Genomic DNA, 21,502 nt, shown 5'->3' on the forward strand with positions numbered 1-21,502 from the left:
CTCTGGGTGCTTGGTTCCTGCACCAAAATCGGGGGAGCACCCCCGCTTGTAGAATCCTCCAGAGAGCCGTTCTCCCTCGTGGCCTGCGCCTCAGGGCGCTCAGAATGTAAAATGGCCGCCGTTCCCACCAAAAATGGCGGAGTGACCGGCCCGCGCCGCCCGTGCAAAAAAGAGAAATCAGTAAGGGACTGTGAGGTACCTTCCCCCCCGGGAAGGTATCGTGCACAGATGCCCTCCCGGGAAATCCGGGACGCCACAGGCCGCACAGCGTGACGGCCGCGGCATCGCCGGAGGAGAGAGGAAAAACGGCGCCAAAAATGAGAAAAAGCCTCGGGGGGGCCACGCGCACAAAGCGCCGCTGCGGGGGGGCCCGGGCGGCCCACACTGCCCACTGTCCAAAAATAGAGGAGGGTGCCGCGGGGGGGCCTTCCCGGCCACACAACCCGCCCCAGATGTCTTTCCCTAAGCGCCGCAGCAGCCCACGAGGAGCTGCAAAATGGCCGCGGGTGAGGGAGTGTAAAACGAAGAGGCCGGCTCCACCGGCTTTCGCGGGCACCGGGGGCTGTGCTGTGAAGGAAAAACTACAAAGGAATAAAACCAACTTACCCCTGGCTGCAAAGAGAAATAAACAGCACGGCCGCAGAGAAGAGACAAGGAAGATAAGTCACTCCCCAAAAGGTGAAAGGACCCTGCCTTCCTTTTTTTTTTTTTTTCTTTAAACTTAAGACAAACTTGATACAAACTTGATCCACGAGAAAAAGACAGCAACAAGCCAGACAATAAAGCCAAAAAGTGAGAAAGAAGGAAAAAGAGGAGAAGCCTGATTCCCCTACTCGCATCTGCTGGAGTCAGAAGATACTGAACTCCTGCAGAGGGGGTAATAGTATATATGGATACGCCCCCTCAAAGCTTGTGCTGACTCCATCTGCTGGATTGGGGACATAACCCACTGTCTGGACTGATCCAGGTACGTACAGGGAACTAGGTGACGCCAGCTTTGAAATCTGACTCCATCTCTATACAATTTTCTCAATGTTATTTTTCGAACCTGTTTTCCATGTTTTCCAAGTTTTATAACCTTGTTATATGTACCGCCTCTTGGCGTAATTTTTATGTTTCAATGTAAACCGATGTGATCTGTATTTTAATACAGGAACACCGGTATATAAAAATCTAAAAATAAATAAATAAATCTCCATCTGCTGGCAGAGGACCATAACCCATTGGTCCTGAGTCCATTTGGTTACATGCTAGGAAACTAGGATTTCAAGCAATATGGGTGATTTGTACTAAGTATTTTTCTCCATAGACGTATAATGGGGAGAATAGTTTAGAACAGTATTAATTCTGGCTTTGTTAATGTGCTGACACCACCCCACTATGTTCTGGGGGCAGCTCTGCTTACACATGTCAGGCTGCAGACTACTGTTAAGAGCTGCTGCCAGCCCAGAGAAACCCTTAAATCTTTAAATTTTAAATTTATTTTTAAACAGAAAAGCTAGAAAATGTTCACTGAGGTTTCCTTTTCTAACAGAAAAAAAAAGGGCCTGGCATGCAGATACTGTGAAAAAATAAAATTAGCGGGCAGCCACTGAAACACACTGCTGTGTTCAGGCCAGTGACAACACAGTCCCAAGACCCACTCAGCTTATCAGGTTAGATCCTCTGGCAATCAGCTCTTCTGCGTCCTTAGAATTCATTTAGAGAGAAGATATTTGGGTGCTTTTTTTTTTTTTTTTAAAGAACAGTGCTAGGAAGCAAGAACTAACAGCTAGGCAGCATTTGATGAACAGCTGGTAAATTGTAGTGGTTTTGCATCTTAAGTTGTTGAAACAGGAAAGCCACAGCACTAAATTACACAGACTCTTCCTAAGCAAGGGAGACTTCACCAGAAAAGGAAAACTGGTTCTTACCTGCTAATTTTCGTTCCTAAAAGTACCACAGATCAGTCCAGACAAGTGGGTTTATGTATCCCTACCAGCAGATGGAGGTAGAGAACAAACCTTCGAGGTACTGCTACATAACCAAGAGCGCCACCTGCTGGACTGATCCGGCATAGGAACAGGAAACAATGTTATGCTAATTTCAGATGCCCATTTACACACCCGATTTCAAATGCAAATGAGAGAAAATCTCAAGAAATGAGCAAGTAAGCCAGTCATCTACATCATAAGTGGTTCCTTCATACCTCGTGCAGCAGGGGTACGATGGAGTACACAGGCAGTCGAGCCACAGTGTTTTTTATTAGTTTCTCCTTCCTGGTGTTAAACACTTTCTGTAATGAGAGAGAGAGAGAGAAAAACAGAGACCTGGATCAGTTGTGACATTTCCATGTCAACACAGTCTCCCAGATGGCAGCAGCTGAAGCAGGGCAGGGAGCCAGATATTACTCAAGACATTGAATTTTAAGCCAGGGAGGAGGGGCAGAAACCAAAGTTTCAGGAACCAAAACTTTTCAAAGAATTACACGTAGCAGGAGAGACTTATGGGTGTTATTAATTTTAACAGGATTAGCCAAGCATTGCACACAAGGCAGCTTCTTCGAACACAAAGTACCTCCATACGAAAAGCAATATCTCCACATGACATTTATCATAGAACATAATGGAAAATCAGTTATTACCTGCTAATTTTCATTCCTCTAGTACCACAGATCAGTCCTGACTCCTGGGTTATGCCTCCCTGCCAGCAGATGGAGACAGAGAAAGTTTTACTGACACTGCTACTTAACCATGTGTGCCATCTGCAGTTCCTCAGTGTTAATCTGTACCCAAGCAAAAATCAAACCACCAAAATTTCAAGACTTGAAATATATCTCAACAATACTGTATTCAATGCTATAAAATCAGAATGAGCGGACGACTCTCCCCCTCAATAGAATGGGCAGGTTCTGGACTGATCTGTGGTACTACAGGAATGAAAATTAGCAGGTAACCTATTTTCCTTTTCCTGTACATACCCAGATCAGTCCAGACTTCTAGGATGTACCAAAGCTCCCTACTTAGGGTGGGACCTGGAGAGACCTGCTTGCAGCACACTTTTAGCAAAAGATGGGGAACCCGTACCTCCCACATCCAGACGATAGTGCCTTGCAAAAGTATGTAGCGACTTCCAAGTTGCTGCCTTGCAAATCTCCTGTGGAGAAACTAGCTGAGCCTCCGCCCACGAGGCCGTCTGAGAATATATAGAATGAGCATGCAAACCCTCATTAACCGGACGACCACTAGTAATGTAAGTAGATCCAATAACCTCTTTAAGCCATCATGCAATAATAATCTTAGATGCTTTCGAACCTCTATTTGAACCACTCCACAGAACAAAGAGGTGATCCGACCTCCTGAAGTCATTAGTCACCTTGAGATACCTCAACAACGCTCTCCTTACATCTAACAGCTTGAACTCCCACGCATGGGGAGTGTATGCATCCACCTCAAGAAAAACTGGAAGCTCCACTGTCTGATTCACGTAACACCGCTTTAGGTAAAAAGGAAGGTACCGTCCTCAATGACATGCCCGAATTCGAAATCTGAAGGAATGGGCCCCCAGGTACTCTAACGACTGGGAGGGCTTGAGGCTGCTTTTTTCCATGTTCATGACCCAACCGAGTTCCTGTAGGAGGGACCTGACCCTGCTGGTCACCTGGAGGCTCTCTTTCCACTGACTTCGCCCAGATCAGCCAGTTGACCAAGTAGGGGTGCACTAGAATCCCTTCATTCCAGAGCATAGCCTTCTCGTATGATTCCCAGTACCCATTTGTCCGACGTGATCTTGACCCACCGCTGGTAGAAGAGGGAAAGTCAAGCTCTTATCTCCTCTCTTCATTGGGAAGCTCGGATCAAGCCCATCCCTCTTTTGGGGTGCCAATTCCGAAAGGACCGAATCCTCCCAGAGGGCCAAGGTGACTGAAACGATGGGTTTCTGTAGGGCCGGAAGCGCTGGGAGCCCATGGTCCGACCCCTCATAGGAGAGGGGTGCTGAGACCTCTTTTTCCTGACTTCCAGTAGTCGGGGCACTGGAGACTCGCCCCACTTACTGGCTAGCTTCTCCAACTCACTTCCAAATAGGAAGGATCCCTTAAAGGGCATCTTTGTGAGGTTCGCCTTAGAGGTTGCATCCGCTGACCAGTTCCGCAACCATAGCTGTCTTCTGGCCTCCACCACTGAGGCTACTCCTCTGGCCGAGGTACGCACTAGGTCTGAGCTTGCATCTGTCAGGAAGGCTGCGGCGGGTTCAATCGCCTCTCCGGTGTGCATCCCAGAGCTACCTGCTTCTCTCGCGAGGACAAGCAGGAGCGAGCCACTAAGGCACAGCAGGAAGCAATGCAGTGTCAATGCTGTCACGTCGAAGGCTTGCTTAAGGATGGATTCTAACCGCCTATTGTGAGCATCCTTCAAGGCCACCCCTCTCTCAACAGGGATGGTTGTTTGCTTCGAGACGGCGCAGATGATGGCGTCCACTTTGGGGAAACGCAGGCATTCCTTGACTGCTGGGGCCAGAGGATACAAGTCTTCCAAGGTCCAACCTCCTTTAAAGCTTGCCTCCGGGGCTTCCCATTCCAGGTCAATCACTTCCTGGATGGCTTCCAGCATTGGGAAGAAGCAGCTTTACGATGGGAACCAGGATGGGGTTCTTCTTTGGCTCCGCCATAAGGTCCATGCCTGAAACTCCCAGAGTCTTCAGGGTCTGGGAGACTAGTGCTGGTAATTCATCTCTGTGGAAGAAACGAAGCATGGTCCGGTATGGTTCCAGGCCTGTCGGGATTTCTCTGTCCTCCAGTGCATCCCCGTTATCATCTGTGGTATCTGGGTCCCTGTCAGGGATACTCTTGGTAAGATGTGGCATGTCTCGCGGCCCGCAGGCAGGGCCAGGAGAGCGAGGCCCCCTCCCCATTGGGGCTCAACTCGGGCAGGAACCAGGCCTGACTGCGCCTGAATAAAGGCTTGGAGGTCCTGAAAGAATTCCAACCAAGAGAAGGCTGCCAGATCCATATTTGTCCCAGGGGGAACAGGGATAGGGGCCCCTGAACTGCCCTCTCCTGGGGAGGACGCTGTCCCGGAATTGCGCAGGGGAGCTATCGGATAAGGTCATGGCTGAAACGGATAAAGTCCGGCCCATCCCAGTCTTGTGACTGGGATGGGCCGGACTTGGAAAATATTTGAGAATCCAGCCCTCCCTGGGCTTCCTCACAGTGAATATAGGAAGGATTCCAGGTCAGACTGTGCGGCTCTAATATGGCAGGCCATGCAGAGAAAGTGCCATAGCCTGTGCGGTTTGTGCGTTTAGCCGTTCTTGTATATAGTGCGTGCACAGACTCGCCTCGATACACATATGTGTAAGTGGTTTATTGTGTGCGAAGTTATGCGTGCGGTTATGCGCGCATTTACTTGAACGTTAGGTGCACAGAAGGCCGGCCCGCACTGCGCATATCAACGGCCGAAGGGGGAAAATGGCACCACACCAAACCGCATGCAAGATGGCGCCACCGTGGATTGCCACGTGGAGAGTCGACCGCGCCGAATACAGGGCCTAGCCCATTGGAGTAGCCACTCAACAACTCGGAACCCCTTTATCTCGCCCGAACGGAGATTGGGAACGAAGTAGGTACAGTGTGCTGAGCAAGGAGACCTGAGGAAATACTTCCCGAAGCCCTTCCTCATTTCTGGATCGTTGGAGTTCTTCTCTACTTACCTGGTCTCAGCGGCTGAGTAGAGACTGTCTCCGGTTGTGGGGATTTGGGGGGGGGGGGGGGGGGGGGGGGGGGGGGGGGGGGGGGGGGGGGGGGGGGGAATTGTTGCCAGAGGATGTGGCTAGTGCAGTTAGTGTAGCTGGGTTTAAAAAAGGTTTGGATAAGTTCTTGGAGAAGTCCACTAACCTCTTAATCAAGCTGACTTAGGGAATGGCCTCTGCTAATACTGGTGTTTGGATAATTGCCAGGTTCTTGTGGCCTGGTTTGACCTCTGTTGGAAACAAGGATGCTGGGCTTGATGGACCCTTGGTCTGACCCAGCATAGCAATTTCTTATTTTCTTATGAAAGTTCGATTCTCCAAGTACAGAGCTAGTATAGGATGACAGAGCTGCAGACCTCTGCAAATCAGTTCTGGCTACCTCATACATGTTCCAAGTTAATCACTGCAACATCTGTAAGTTTTTACTGTCCTATAGATGAAATTTTTAAAGTTAAAAATAAAAAAAATTCTGAAAGACCTAATAAATTACAGATTTCTCTGCCACAAGGAATCAGTAAGCCAAGGATAAAAAGACCAAATTCAGAAGAGCTACTTAGTACAAAATGGCTGTGAGTTCCATATTAGTAGCTGCTCTGCAATTTTCTTAGACAGTACAATTGTGTGAAAGAATGCAGTCTGCATAATAAGTACTGTTCATGACATGCAATGAAGAGCACATTGCTACCTGTACCCCTGCTCTCAACACTAAAATGGTCTCCCAGTGCATTTCATGCATTATTACAATGCCTGGAGAAGCCCCCATTAAACTTGTAGACACTCACATTTAAGATGTTCTTATCGTTGCTTTCCAGTCCTTGCACCAGAAGCACTGCAAAGCTGTCCGTCTGAGGCAGACCACCTCTCCTCACCGCTTTCATGGAGTCAATATCCATTGCCCCTAGTTGCTCCTCGATGCTGATCTGCAGGAAACAAATAGGATTAGTCTGGACTCTGCAAGAGTACATACAGTATCACATAGTTTGTTCACAGCGGGCTTTGGGGGGGGGGGGGGGGGGGGGGGTCATTGCTTAAGTGTGACACCTAGTGGCTGGATTCAACACACATGATTGCAGGGTTCCAGAAAGAGCCTTGGTGCATACCCCCAGTCCAGGCCTGTCACATCAATGATCAAGAGATATAAAATAGGGGAAAAATGTCCAAGTAGTTGTGAATGAAGGCTCATGGCACCAGGACTTCAGTCTTCATTTCGACTGAGCTGAATGCCCAAGGGAGGAAACTGCTAGGTCAACAATAAGTCAACTCCCCCACCATCACCATCACCCTCCCCAACCTCAAAAATCACACTACCACATAGTGAAACACTAATATTGAGTTTATGAATGGAACTGAGAGCAACACTTAGCAGAGGGGTTAAAACTGACTATGCACAGATCCCTTGGTCAGATCATTCCTCATACAATCCTCTATCAAACATACTGAACAACAAGTGACACAAAAAAGAGATCCCACTGAATTTAAATATCGCCCACCTTATAACATAGAAACCCTGAAAGACAAATTAGAAGAAAAACTAACAGAAATAGTTTACACCGACTGCTGCTCCACAACAACAGCATGGATGCAAACAACCAAAAATTTAGCTAATGAGATAAACCCAATAAAATGTATTAGCATCAAAGAACCCAAAGAAACAAACCCCTGGCATAATGAAAAGATAAAGGAAGTCAAAAGAAATCTGAGGAAAAAAAGAAAAGAATGGAAAAAAAATAAAACAACTGAAAACCTAACTAAATACAGAAAACACCTAGCCTACTATAAACAAGTAATTCTCAACGCAAAAAAACATTACAGCACTAAAATAGAAAAATTCGCAAATAACCCAAGAACCTTGTTTACCATAGCAAAAAATCTCACAAATGAAATCTGACTCTCCCCAAAACCTACCAGTGAATAGATGTAATGAAATAGCTACATTCTTCAATGACAAAATTACGAACCTAAAAACAAAGATTCCAAAGATAACTAAACAAAAAATTAAAATGCAAAAAAAGAGACGTTAAACAATGGACGACATTCAATGAAATATCAGAACTAGAAGTCGAAGTTATGCTAAAAAAGCTAAACCCCGCCCCACATGCATATGACAAAATACCAACCACAGACATAAAAAAACTGGCCAACACAGTCTCTCCAATATTAACAAATATCATTAATTTATCCTTAAATGAAGGAACCATGCCAGATACACTAAAACGGGCAATCGTAAAACCAATTTTCAAGAAAAAAAAACCCAGCGATCCACTCATCCTGAGCAATTATAGACCAGTGTCAAACCTACCTCTAATTGCAAAATTAATAGAAAAAACTATTCAATTAGCAGAACACAAACGGGCCAATAAAGTAAAAGCCACAGGAGAGCGGGCAAACGTAGTGTCCTGTGCGCGCGATACAGTAAATAAAAATATTTAAATTAGGGCCCACGGTAAAAAGAGGCACTAGGGACACTAGTGCATCCCTAGTGCCTCTTTTTGGACAGGAGCGGCAGCTGTCAGCTAGTTTGACAGCAGACCTCAATTCTGCGGCGTCTGTTCTCAAACCCACTGACAGCCATGGGTTCAGAAATTGGACGCCGGCAAAATTGAGTGTCCGGTTTTCAACCCACGAGCCTCGGGCCGATTTCAATTTTTTTTTTTTTTTTTTTACTTTTTTTTAACTTTCTGGACCTCATACTGCTTGCGCTAACAGACAACATCATGAGAGGTTTCGACAGCGGTAAACATTACATTTTAGTGATGCTAGACCTGTCAGCGGCATTTGATACAGTAAATCATGACATCCTATTAAATAGATTAGAAGAAATAGGATTAAGCAACAAAACAATCAAATGGTTCAGATCACACCTAAATAACAGATACTTCCAAGTACAGATCAAAGACGTAATGTCAGAAAAGATAAACCTTCAAACAGGAGTTCCTCAGGTATCAGCCCTATCTGCCACACTATTCAACATATACATGCTGCCCTTACTATGTCACTGGGGCCGACCAATGGCAGTGGTAGCCCCTGTGACATAGTAAGGGCAAAGGGCCGTCGGCTGCCAGTAATCAAAATGGTGCCGAAGGCCCTTTGCCCTTACTATGTCACAGGGGCTACCACTGCCATTGGTCGGCCCCAGTGACATAGTAAGGGCAAAGGGCCATCGGCGCCATTTTGATTACTGGCAGCCGATGGCCCAAGCCCAGGAGATCGCTCCCGGACCGCTCCTGGACCCCCAGGGACTTTTGGCAGGTCTTGGGGGGTCGGGACGGTGGGGGGTTCTTAATTAATTTAAAGGGTTGGGATGGGGGTTTTTTTTTGGGGGGGGGGGGGGGGGGTTCCCAGAGAAAGAAAAGTTTTCTGATCTGGGGAGTGGACCGAAATGGCCCTCCCCAGACCCGAAAACAAAATGGGGAGGGAAAAAAAAAAAGTTATGCACTCCCCTAATTTGCTCCATAAGATGCACAGACGGCCGGGGACAGAGCCGGTTTAGCACAAAAATTTTTTTTTTTTTTTTTAATTTTCCCCCTCTGAATCCTAGGTGCGTCTTATGGTCAGGTGCGTCTTATGGAGCGAAAAATACGGTAATTTAATACAATTAGCAACATTAATTTATGTGCCTTATTGTGAACTGTTGTGACGCATTTAGCTCAACGATGGTATAGAAAAGATTTTAAATAAATAAAAATAAAATTCTAATGGAGAAATTACTTTCCTGATAATTTCATTTTCCTTAGTATAGACAGATGGACTCAGGACCAATGGGTTATGCTCCCCTGCCAGCAGATGGAGACTGAGTAAGGTTGCAAAGCTGACGTCACAGTACACATAACCCTGCCGTGACCTCAGCCCTCCAGTACTCTCTTCAAAAGCCACTGTGCACATGCTAGTGAAAAAACTTGCTTAAAAATGTGATTAAAAATGGTTAACCATAACTGTACTCAACCAACCATAAACACTGAACGCCAGTAAGAATATAGGTACCCTAATCTAGGGACTGGATGAACACTTACCTGTAATCCCTTGGAATGGAGGCCCACTCCATGGAAAAACCCGTGGCACAGTCCTTGGGCAGCCAAGGGCGGGACGCTGGGTCCATCTGTCTACACTAAGGGAAACAAAATTATCAGGAAAGCAATTTCTCCACTTCCTAGCGTGTAGACAGATGGACTTTGGCCCACTGGGATGTACAAAAGCTACTCCTGATTGGTGCAGGAGGCTGCCCATGGTCCAGTCAGCACTGCTCATGCAAAGGCTGTGCTCTCTTGGGCCTGTACGTCCAGGCGATAAAACCTAGAGGTAGTGTTCAAGGAGGACCACCTCACTGCTCAGAGTAGTCTCACTTCCGCCCATGAGACCGCCTGAGACCTAGTGGTATGAGCTCTAAACTGAGAAGGTAATGGCTTTCCTGCCTCCACATAGGCTCCCGTGATCACCTCCTTAATCCAGCGAGCTATGGTAGCCAGTGAAGCTGGTTCGGCCTGCTTCCTTCCACCATAAAGGACAAACCAGTTCTGAGATTTCCAGATACAGCACTAAAAGTCTCTTGACATCCAAATGATGGAAGAGACTTTATTCCTCCGCGTCCTTGAATTTATCTAGGGATGGCAACAAAATGAACTGATTCAAATGAAACTCCAATCCTACCTTGGGCAAGAAAGATGGAACAGTATGTAGCTGTAACGCCCCTGGAGTCATCCGGAGGAACGGCTTCTGGCACGACAATGCCTGCAGTTCAGAGATGTGACATGCCAAGCATACAGCCACCAGGAACACCGTTTTCAAAGTCAATAAACACAAGGAAAGACTGCATAGTGGTCGAAAGGAACAACCTTCCAAAAAAATCCAGTACTGAATTAAAATTACATAAGGGAACCAGCAACCGTAATGGACATCGAAAGTGCTTCACTCCCTTCAGAAAACAGTTCACGTCAGGATGAGCCAACAGGGAGGCCCCATTCACTTCACCCCTGAAACAGGAGAGAGCAGCTATCTGCACCTTCAAGGAGTTAAGGGTCAAACCTTTATTAAAGCCATCCTGCAAAAATTCCAGAATAAGTGGGATTTTGACCATCCGAGTGAGGACACCACATTTTTCGCAACAAATACTCTCCAGACCCACACATACGCTAGGGATGTGGAGAATTTCCGAGTGTGGAGTAAGGTGACAATTACTGCCGCAGAATATAGCCTAGTGGTTAGAGCAGTGGACTGTGAACCAGGAGACCAGGGTTCGAGTCCTGCTATTGCTCCTTGTGACCTTGGGCAAGTCACTTTACCCTCCATTGCCTCAGGTACAAACATTCAGGTCGATACAGTAAAGTGTGCTCCGTCGGAGCGCACTGTCAGCCTGCTCTGGACGCGTGTTTTCCCTTACCCCTTATTCAGTAAGGGGAGGAAAACACGCGGCCCACCCGCGGCACCTAATAGCGCCCTCAACATGCAAATGCATGTTGAGGGCCATCAACATGCAAATGCATGTTGATGGCCCTATTAGGTATGCGCATGGGATCCAGTAAGTAAAATGTGCAGCCAAGCCGCACATTTTACTCTAAGAAATTAGCGCCGACCCAAAGGTCAGCGTTAATTTCTTCCGGCGCCAGGAAAGTGCACAGAAAAGCAGTAAAAACTGCTTTTCTGTGCACCCTCCGACTTAATATCATGGCGATATTAAGTCGGAGGTCCCCAAAAGTAAAAAAAAGTAAAAAAATAAAAAAATAAAAAATTTGAATTCGGCCCGCGGCTGTTGGGCCGAAAACCGGACGCTCAATTTTGCCGGAGTCCAGTTTCCGAGCCCGTGGCTGTCAGCGGGCTCGAGAACCGACGCCGGCAAAATTGAGCGTCGGCTGTCAAACCCGCTGACAGCCGCCGCTCCAGGCCAAAAGGAGGCGCTAGGGACGCGCTAGTGTCCCTAGCGCCTCCTTTCCCTCGTTTGCACCGCGTCGCCTAATTTGCATGCTGGAGCATACTGGATAGCTCGCACCGGCAAAGGGCCGGTGCGTGCACCGGGAGAGCGGGCGTTCGTCCGCTCTCCCGCGGTTTTACAGTATCGGGCTGTTAGATTGTAAGCCCTCTGGGGATAGAAAAAGACCTACAGTACCTGAATGTAAACTGGTGTGATATCTCAATTGAGATCAAATGTCAGTATATAAAAATAACAAATAAATAATAAATAAATAAATATCACTGCTTCGTCCTCATGAAGGACTGGTCCCTGTTGCAACAGGTCCCTGTGCGGTGGGAGGCGCAGTGGGTTCTCCACCAGGAGTCTCCGTATGTCCGCAAACCACAGGCGCCTGGGCCAATCTGGGGCTACTAGAAGGTTTAGTCCCCTGTGGTGTTCAATTCTGCGAATGACCCTGCCCAGTAAGGGCCATGGAGGGAAGGCATATAGCAACTTGTCTTCCGGCCACATCTGGATGAGTGTTGATTACCAGGGACCACGGATCTCTTCTGTGACTGAAGAATCGAGGGACCATTGCACTGCGAGATGCGGCCACCAGGTCAATTGATGGGAGGCCCCAGCAATCTACCTTATAAATGGGCTCTGACCGACGGCCCGCAAATGCGCAGTAGAGAGCAGCTCTACCGCGCATGTGCGGGCCAGCACGTTGGTCAGAGCCGTGCGTGCCCGGAAAAAAAATATGGCGGTGGGGCCGCAGGAGCGGCCGCGAAGCAGGAGCGGGAGGAGAAGCAGCGGCGCCGCGCGCGCGAGTGACCCCCCCCCCCCCCGAGATCTGCCGGCAGGAGCGGGAGGAGAAGCAGCGGCACCGGGCGGCGTGTGACCCCCCCCCCCCCCCCGAGATCTGCCGGCAAGAGCGGGAGGAGAAGTGGCGGCGCCGCCGCGCGCGGGAGTAACACCGCCCCCCCCCCGAGATCTGCCGGCAAGAGCGGGAGGAGAAGTGGCGGCGGCGCCGCCGCGCGCAACCCCCCCCGAGATCTGCTGGTTGTGGACGATCGTAAAGGGGAGGGGATCGAGAGAGGGAGGGGAAGGTGAGAGAGAGAGAGGGAGGTGAGAGAGGGACGGGGGGGAGGGAAGGTTGAGAGAGGGGATGGGGGAGGGGAAAAGGTGAGATGGAGAGGGGGGAGGGGGAAGGTGAGAGGAGGGAGGGGGGAGGGAAGGTGACGAGAGGGGTGCAGGGGCGGAGGAGGGGGGAGGAGGAGAGGGGAGAGGGGGATTGGATGGGAGGGAAGGGTGGAGAGGGAGGGGGAAGGTGAGAAGAGGGAGGGGGAAGTGAGAGGAGGGGGAGAGAGTGAAGGAGGAGGGAGAATGAGGGGGAGGGAGTGGGAAGGAAACGGACCGAGCCCATTGTTACGGGCTTAACGGCTAGTCTACTATAAGTTGAAACACTTTGGCAGACAACTTCCACTCTCCTGGATCCAGACTCTCCCTGCTTAGAAAGTCTGCTCTGTTGTCTTTTCCTGTGATGTGTGAGATTGAGATCATCTGTAAAACTTAAAACCTGGCTCTTCAAACAAGCTTATGACTAGCCCATCATACTTTGTGATTAATATCTTGTTTGATGCCTAATCCATTGTTTTTGTAACCCCGCAGTTGTTTCACCTCCCTCATTGCTCTCATATTATCTTACTTTCCTTTCTCTTAAAATTCTTTAACCCTGTTTTTGATATCAATGTTACAGTTTCCTGTACCTCTCTTTTCCTGTTAATACAGTTCTATGTAAACCGACATAATGTACCTTCAAATGCGGTATAAAAAAAACCCCTAAATAAATAAAATAAATAGATTACTTCGGCTCATTCCATAAGGAAGTCTATCTCCAGTGACACCTGCTGCCTCTTGGTTTCTCCTTGATGGTTGATGTAGGCTACCGTTGTTGCATTGTCCGACATCACACAGGCTGCTTGACTCTGGAGTCTGTGGCTGAACGGTAAACACGCCAAACTGACTGCCCAGGCTTCTAGGTGGTTGATGTTCCAGAGGGACTCTTCTTTCGTCCAATGTCCCTGGGCATTCAGTTCCGGAAAGTGAGTTCCCCAGCCCCGGAAACTCACATCTGCCGTGAAAAAGAGCCAGTTCAGGGAGGACAGGGACATGCCCCTGCTCAGATGAGCTTCCTGCAACCACCACTGGAGGCGAGAACAGACTTCCATCGGTACGTGGAGATGAACCGCATAGTCTTGAGATCATGGGTTCTAACATGATAGCAGAGAGCGTTGTGGACTTGTGTGTGCCGTCGCCCACATCACAACTTCCAGGGTTGCTGCCATCAAGCCGAGGACTTGGATATATCTCCACACCGCCGGGCGTACCATGCTCACCAACTGACGCACCTGGTAAATCAACTTCTGTCTCTGTGTGGCGGGAAGAAAGACTTTGCCCCGCCTGGTGTCGAATCAGACTCCCAGATACTCCAAGGACTGGGAAGGCTTGAGGTTGCTCTTGATCAGGTTTACTATCCAACCGAGTTCCTGTAAAAAAGGAAATCACCATGTTGGTCACCAGGAGGCTCTCTTCCACGGACTTGGCCTGGATCAGCCAATCATCCAAGTTCGGGTGCAACAGGATCCCATCTTTCCTCAACGCTGCCACCATGACCACCATAATCTTGGAAAATGTTATGAAGCGGTAGCTAGGCCAAAGGGCAGCGCCCGAAACTGATGTCGTTGACCCAGTACTGAAAAACGTAGGAAACTGTGTTCTTGCCGGATTGGAATATGTAGGTAGGCCTCGAATAGGTCCAGGGAGGTTAGGAACTCTCCCAATTGTACGGCCATTATCACAGAGCATAAGGTTTCCATGCGAAAATGAGTTACCCATTGGTGACGGTCGATACTCTTGAGGTCCAAGATGGGATGGAAAGGAGCCTTCTTTCTTGGGTATGACAAAATAAATTGAATAATGCCCCTTATTTTCCTGGGACATGGGTACCGTGATCACAGCCCTCATCCTGAGGAGCCTTAGCAGTACAATCTCCACTGCCTGCTTCTTGTGCTAGAAGTGGCAAGGAGATGATATGAATACGTCCTGAGGAGTGCTGAGGAATTCCAGGGCATATCCTTCTCGTATGACCTCCAGTACCCATTTATCCAAAGTCACCTCGACCCACCTCTGGTAGAAGAGGGACAGTCGACCCCGTATCTCCTCATTCCAAGGGTGGGTCGGCAAATTTTAATTGCGGGGTTCAGGACGAACCTGAGCCTGACCCTCTCTTGGGCTGTTGACTATGGAAGGACTGAGATCTCTGAAATGTCGAACGTTTGTAAGGGCTACAAGCATTGGGAGCCCCTGGATTGACCCCTCATAGGCGAGGGGCGCTGTAACTGCTTTCTCTTATCTTCTGGTAGCCGGGGAACTGGAGACTTGCCCCATTTACTGGCCAGCTTTTCCAATTTGCTTCCGAAAAGGAGTGATATTTAAAGGGCATCTTTGTAAAATTTGCCTTGGAGGTTGCTTAGAACCTACTGGTCAGACGTGATCTTGGCCCATTCCTGGTAAAAAAAAAAAAAGTCAGTTGACCTCCAATGAGCGGAACTGAGGAGTGGGCCAGCCACATCTCATGGTGAGGACTTGGCACTACCAGCTACAGAGGCGGGCACGTCTCTGTTGGATCTACGGCCACGAAAGGAATGGGACCAAGCCTGAAACATCCTCGAGGTCTGCCTCTGGCCTGTTCTGGAGTTCTGCTCTGGCGGAACTGCCGCTGGCCCCTAAAATGGGAACGAGCCAGGGAACCCTTCGAACCTTTCAGCTTGTCCTCCGGAAGCCTGTGCACCTAATTCTCTCCCAGCTGCTTTATCAGCTGCTTAAGATCTTCACCGAAGAGGAACTTTTCCTTGAAAGGTAACACTCTGAGCTGCGCCTTGAAGGAGATGTCTGCCACCCAGCTACGCAGCCACAACAGCCTCCATACCGAAGCAGCCGACACTATGGTTCTGGACAAAGTACACCGAAGGTCATACAAGTCATCCGCTCCATAAGCTACTGCAACCTCCAAGCACTCCGCTTGCTTAGCTTCCTGAGGCAGTAGATCCCTAGCGCTCTGCATCTGTTGGAACCATCACAAACTGGCCCTCAGCATGTAACCGCTACAGACTGCTACTCTGATGCCAAGCACAGAGACTTCAAATATCTTTTTGAGATGGACATCCAGTTTGTGATCCTGCAAATCCTTCAAAGCTGCCACTCCAGCGACCGGAATAGTAGTCCTCTTTCTGACCGCTGAAACCGACGCGTCCACCTTAGGAACCTTCAGCAATTCCAGAATGACCTCCGGTAACAGATACAGTTTATCCATAGCCCTGCTGACTTTGAGGCCCATCTCAGGAGTATCCCATTCCCGGACCATCAACTGTTTCATCATCTCATGTAAAGGGAAGGTTCATAACCAGGTCCACCATGTCCGAGCTCGGCTCTGTCAGTGGGGGACGTGATGCTCAACTCCGCCAGAACATGCGGGATAAGAGGCGCTAACTCATTGTGCTGGAATAAGCAAATCACCTTAGGATCATCCCCTTTGATGGCAGGGGGCTAGACCTGGTCATCTCCTGCCTCTGGATCCGCCAGAGGGGGAGGATCCTCCACAAGGCCCTCTTCTGGGTCCGAGCCCTCTGAGGAAACCTCCTGAGAACCCCCCCCCCCCCCCCGGGAGCCTGAACAGTATGGATTCTGAGCGCAGCCGGCGAATCCCCCAGCTGGGGTGTTTTCTGGGGGGAGGGGGGGGCATACCCCCTCTAGCAATCAATGCTGGCCAAATAAGCCTGATGCATTAGGAGGATAAACTCTGGGGCAAACCCAGAGGGACCACCTCCTTCCCCTTATAACCTCTCAGCACACATTCCCGAGGCCCTCAGATCGGCAGGACATAACTCCAGAGGGAGGCTCCCCCCGCTGCTCTCTCCTCAGCCACACGGAAGGCACCTAAAATAGCCACCATTCCCATGCTGAGGGGAAATGGACTGGCCCAAGGATCTTGAGCTCCTGTGTGGCTGTCTGCTGCAGGTCTAAGCAGATAGCCTGTGAGGGAGTCAGTTGGACCGTTAGATGATCGAGGGGTTAAAGGGGCACTTAGAGAAGATAAGGCCATCGCGGAAAGATTAAATGATTTCTTTGCTTCGGTGTTTACTGAAGAGGATTTTGGGGAGGTACCCGTAATGGAGAAGGTTTTCATGGGTAATGATTCAGGTGGACTGAATCAAATCACGGTGAACCTAGAAGATGTGGTAGACCTGACAAACTGAAGAGTAGTACATCACCTGGACCGGATGGTATACATCCCAGAGTTCTGAAGGAACTAAAAAATGAAATTTCAGACCTATTACTAAAAATTTGTAACCTATCATTAAAATCATCCGTTGTACCTGAAGACTGGAGGATAGCTAATGTAACCCCAATATTTAAAAAGGGCTCCTGGGGTGATCCAGGAAACTATAGACCGGTTAGCCTGACTTCAGTGCCAGGAAAAATAGTGGAAAGTGTTCTAAACATCAAAATCACAGAACATATAGAAAGACATGGTTTAATGGAACAAAGTCAGCATGGCTTTATCCAAGGCAAGTCTTGCCTCACAAATCTTCACTTTTTTGAAGGAGTTAATAAACATGTGGATAAAGGTGAACCGGTAGATGTAGTATACTTGGATTTTCAGAAGGCGTTTGACAAAGTTCCTCATGAGAGGCTTCTAGGAAAAGTAAAAAGTCATGGGATAGGTGGCGATGTCCTTTCGTGGATTGCAAACTGGCTAAAAGACAGGAAACAGAGAGTAGGATTAAATGGACAATTTTCTCAGTGGAAGGGAGTGGACAGTGGAGTGCCTCAGGGATCTGTATTGGGACCTTACTTTTCAATATATTTATAAATGATCTGGAATGAAATACGACGAGTGAGGTAATCAAATTTGCAGATGATACAAAATTGTTCAGAGTAGTTAAATCACAAGCAGATTGTGATAAGTTGCAGGAAGATCTTGTGAGACTGGAAAATTGGGCATCCAAATGGCAGATGAAATTTAATGTGGATAAGTGCAAGGTGATGCATATAGGGAAAAATAACCCATGCTATAGTTACACAATGTTGGGTTCCATAATAGGTGCTACAACCCAAGAAAGAGATCTAGGTGTCATAGTGGATAACACATTGAAATCTGAAAGCTGAAAAGTTCTAACCTCTTTAGTCTTTCCTCATAGGGAAGCTGTTCCATTCCCTTTATCATTTTGGTAGCCCTTCTCTGCACCTTCTCCATTGCAATTATATCTTTTTTGAAATGCGGCGACCAGAATTGTACACAGTATTCAAGGTGCGGTCTCACCATGGAGCGATACCGCACCTTGAATACTGTGTACAATTCTGGTTGCCGCATTTCAAAAAAGATATAATTGTGATGGAGAAGGTGCAGAGAAGGACGACCAAAATGATAAGGGGAATGGAACAGCTCCCCTATGAGGAAAGACTAAAGAGGTTAGAACTTTTCAGCTTGGAGAAGAGACGGCTGAGGGGGGATATGATAGAGATGTTTAAAATCATGAGAGGTCTAGAACGGGTAGATGTGAATCGGTTATTTACTCTTTCGGATAGTAGAAAGACTAGGGGACACTCCATGAAGTTAGCATGGGGCACATTTAAAACTAATCGGAGAAAGTTCTTTTTTACTCAACGCACAATTAAACTCTGGAATTTGTTGCCAGAGGATGTGGTTAGTGCAGTTAGTATAACTGTGTTTAAAAAAGGATTGGATAAGTTCTTGGAGGAGAAGTCCATTACCTGCTATTAAGTTCAGTTAGAGAATAGCCACTGCCATTAGCAATGGTAACATGGAATAGACTTAGTTTTTGGGTACTTGCCAGGTTCTTATGGCCTGGATTGGCCACTGTTGGAAACAGGATGCTGGGCTTGATGGACCCTTGGTCTGACCCAGTATTGCATGTTCTTATGATGCCACGGCATCGGAGGAACCCTCTCCTCCGGGGAGGCAGCGAGCGCATGGGCCAGACGCCGCACGGCTGGAGAGCCGTGCTCCAAAGAGAGAACAGCAGCCTGCATGCGGCATGACCGCTCCAAGAGCCGACCCCGAATGGCGCCGAAATAGGTGAGGGAGGGGAGAAAGAGGGCCCGATCAGAATTAAAAAGAGCTTCCCTCCCCAAGCACGATACCTTGCGCAAGTAGGTCACTCTGCTCCCCGCCGGGAGCGCAGACCGACCGGCTGAGTCTCAAAAACTTTTAACTGCTTTTTTTTTTGTGAAGTTAAAGAAAGCAGAAAGAGAAGGAATACTTCCCTGAACTATGGCCGCAGCTGCAGACTGAAGGGGAGGGAGCTGGTTCCCCAGCTATCACCCCCAGCAGCAAATTTTGGGGTTCCCAACCCCTGCTCATTGTATCCCTACAACCGCAGGGGATGGTCTCACCAGGACCTAACAATCCCCTGAGAAGCAAGACATCTGATGAGAATATTAATTTCTCTTATTTTATTTATTTATTTTTTTTTTAGGGTGGGTACAGAACTGCAGGTTTTGCACTATCTCCATCTGCTGTAAACAGAGAAATACTGAAGACTGGCAGGTGGCACACTGGGTTATAAGGTGGTACCTGTGAAAATTTCTCTGTCTTCATCTGCTAGAAGGAAGGCAAAACCCAGAAGTCTGGACTGATCTGGGTATGTTCAGGGAACAGGACAAGATGGAATTTCGAGTTATGCATGTGCGATCTGCTGCAAGACCAGTGCACATGGGGACTGATGGGCTGCACTGTGTGCACTAGCATGCATGCACACCTCATTCACCGAGGAGTCTATGCATATAATGGACAAAGGAACTGTCACAGCAGGGGTACAGGAAACCAGAGAACCGTGGAACTGGGTGGAGCCACAGTGATAGGTAATCTGGCAAAGAGAGCCACCGAACCAGAGAGAAGCTGACAGATGGGTAGGAGGAGGAAAAACAACAAGCTTGCTTGGATCAAGGTCAAGTGGAGGGTGAGATGAGCATGCTGGGATTAAGACAAGCCTTCCCATAACACTCGTCCTTGCCTCATCCTCCACGGACCTTCTCTTCCTAAGCTCAGATGCCTAAGCACTTTTTCTTCCGCTGCCTAAGCTATTTAATATATGTATATTAGTTTCATTAAATCTATGGTAACCCTCAGCTACCCTCCCCCCCACCTTCCAACCCCCTTACAATCCCTCATTCCTACCCCCTCCCTCGGAATACCCTGTTACCCCAAAAAGCCAACTCTTATCAGTTCTTACCAGTTTTGACACGTTACTCCCCATGCTTAAGCTGTATCCAAGTTTTTCTCTCCCCCTGTTCTATGTAAGACAACTTTGTCACCGTTTTTTATGGTTGCAATGTAAACCGGAGTGATAATTAACTCTGTTATTTGAACTTCGGTATAGAAAAGTTATAAATAAAGTTGTAAATGGGAGGAAAGTAAATATCTGGGATGGATGTGATGGGAGGGAAGACAGTGCGCCGGTGAAAGGGGGTAATAAGTTCTGGGATTGGGTTTGGAGTGTGTTGGGCTGCGGCGGGAAGCGGAAGAGTGTTCTGTGCTCAGGCTGGGTGTTGGGGATATGAGAGATCTCAGCTCAGGCTGGGAAAGCAGTTGGGGTGTACCTCGGAATGGGGGGAGCAAATAGTGGCCCTTTGTGCAATTTCACCAGCTAATTACTATTTATATTTGCTGTACCACGCCTTGGACACCCTGTGGAAAGGCAAATAAGACATTAAAATGCTTTATGCTATGTTACTGTGGCTATCCTGAAAACCAGACGAGTCAGGAATCACTGTGTTAATGGAGTCTGCATGCTACGAACATTTCTAATTCTAATATCTTAATCTTTCACTGGTCATTACCTCCTTGTCTCCAGGCTTCCTCTTGCCTTCCGATACTGGTGTTCCAGATGAACCGGATTTCACAGATGCACTGTGCCCAGGAATTCCAGGCACTAGGACTTTGGTTTCGGACTTTACCACTGGCGTTTTAACCTAGAATCCAAACAAAAATTATGAAACTCAATTTCCTCTCTCAACTTTTAAATGGTAGCTCTTCTGCTTTAAACCAAACACTTGAATTTAGACTAGTTTTTTTTTTTTTTTTGTAATATATTTATTGAGTTTACATTCAGGAACATACAACAGAAAACAAATCAGCATCAAGGTAAAACATCTGCCTCAGAACAGTAACATTGTTCCCCATATCCAACATCCTACCAGTGGACCATAAAATCGAACGCCGGGTACCATAAAACATGGGAAAGGAACTTTTCCAAACTACAACCATAACATATAGCAGATGCACTCAAAGGTGAGTTACATGCCCTGAATTTTTCCCCCTCCCCCGTCCCTTAATATCTGTCTGCCCCCTCCCTCCCCCCTCCCCTTGGGTGGCATGGTCGCTAGGAAACAAGCATGTCTTAGAAACAACGCCAGAGCGCATGTGAGTTGGGCGTCTCAGTTCATATAACCAGCTCTAAAGTACTAGTAGTAGTAGCGGTGGTGGGTGTGCCTCAAGATAGAGTAAAAACAAAAAACAAAAGGTTCTCTCAGCACCTACAGCTGTGATATGTAAGGTCAGTGCTGGCCATCCAGCAATTCCCCCCTATACACCTGCAGAAACTTTGGAAGGGGCGGGGTTCAGATATTGCAGGAATGGGGCCCATATCACCTCAGTGATTTTGCCACCACTTATATTGTGATGTTTAAGAAAATACATCTCATGGGTGCAGAGAGTCAGCATCTGTTGAAACCAATGGTCTTTATTCGGTGCATCCCCGTCTAGCCACCTAGTGAGAATGACTTTCTTGCCAATCACCGCCGCTTTCA

At 48.0% G+C, this 21,502-nt stretch overlaps 1 protein-coding gene across 1 annotated transcript in view; it reads right to left on the reverse strand.

Moving 5' to 3' along the window:
• The window catches only part of LOC115082453 (WD repeat-containing protein 43-like), an 88,565-nt gene extending 67,893 nt beyond the window's left edge, over positions 1 to 20,672 (reverse strand). Inside the window, exons 1-3 of the mRNA XM_029586682.1 lie at positions 20,534 to 20,672; positions 6,510 to 6,647; positions 2,189 to 2,275 (exon numbers count right to left, since the gene is read on the reverse strand). Of these exons, the coding sequence (XP_029442542.1) occupies positions 2,189 to 2,275; positions 6,510 to 6,620 (198 nt within the window). The 5' untranslated portion in view covers positions 6,621 to 6,647; positions 20,534 to 20,672. The remainder of the gene's footprint in view (positions 1 to 2,188; positions 2,276 to 6,509; positions 6,648 to 20,533) is intronic.
• Between the last annotated feature and the right edge of the window lie 830 nt (positions 20,673 to 21,502).

The sequence above is a fragment of the Rhinatrema bivittatum genome, unplaced genomic scaffold (genome assembly GCF_901001135.1).
Source record: "Rhinatrema bivittatum unplaced genomic scaffold, aRhiBiv1.1, whole genome shotgun sequence".
Classification (NCBI taxonomy): Eukaryota; Metazoa; Chordata; class Amphibia; order Gymnophiona; family Rhinatrematidae; genus Rhinatrema; species Rhinatrema bivittatum.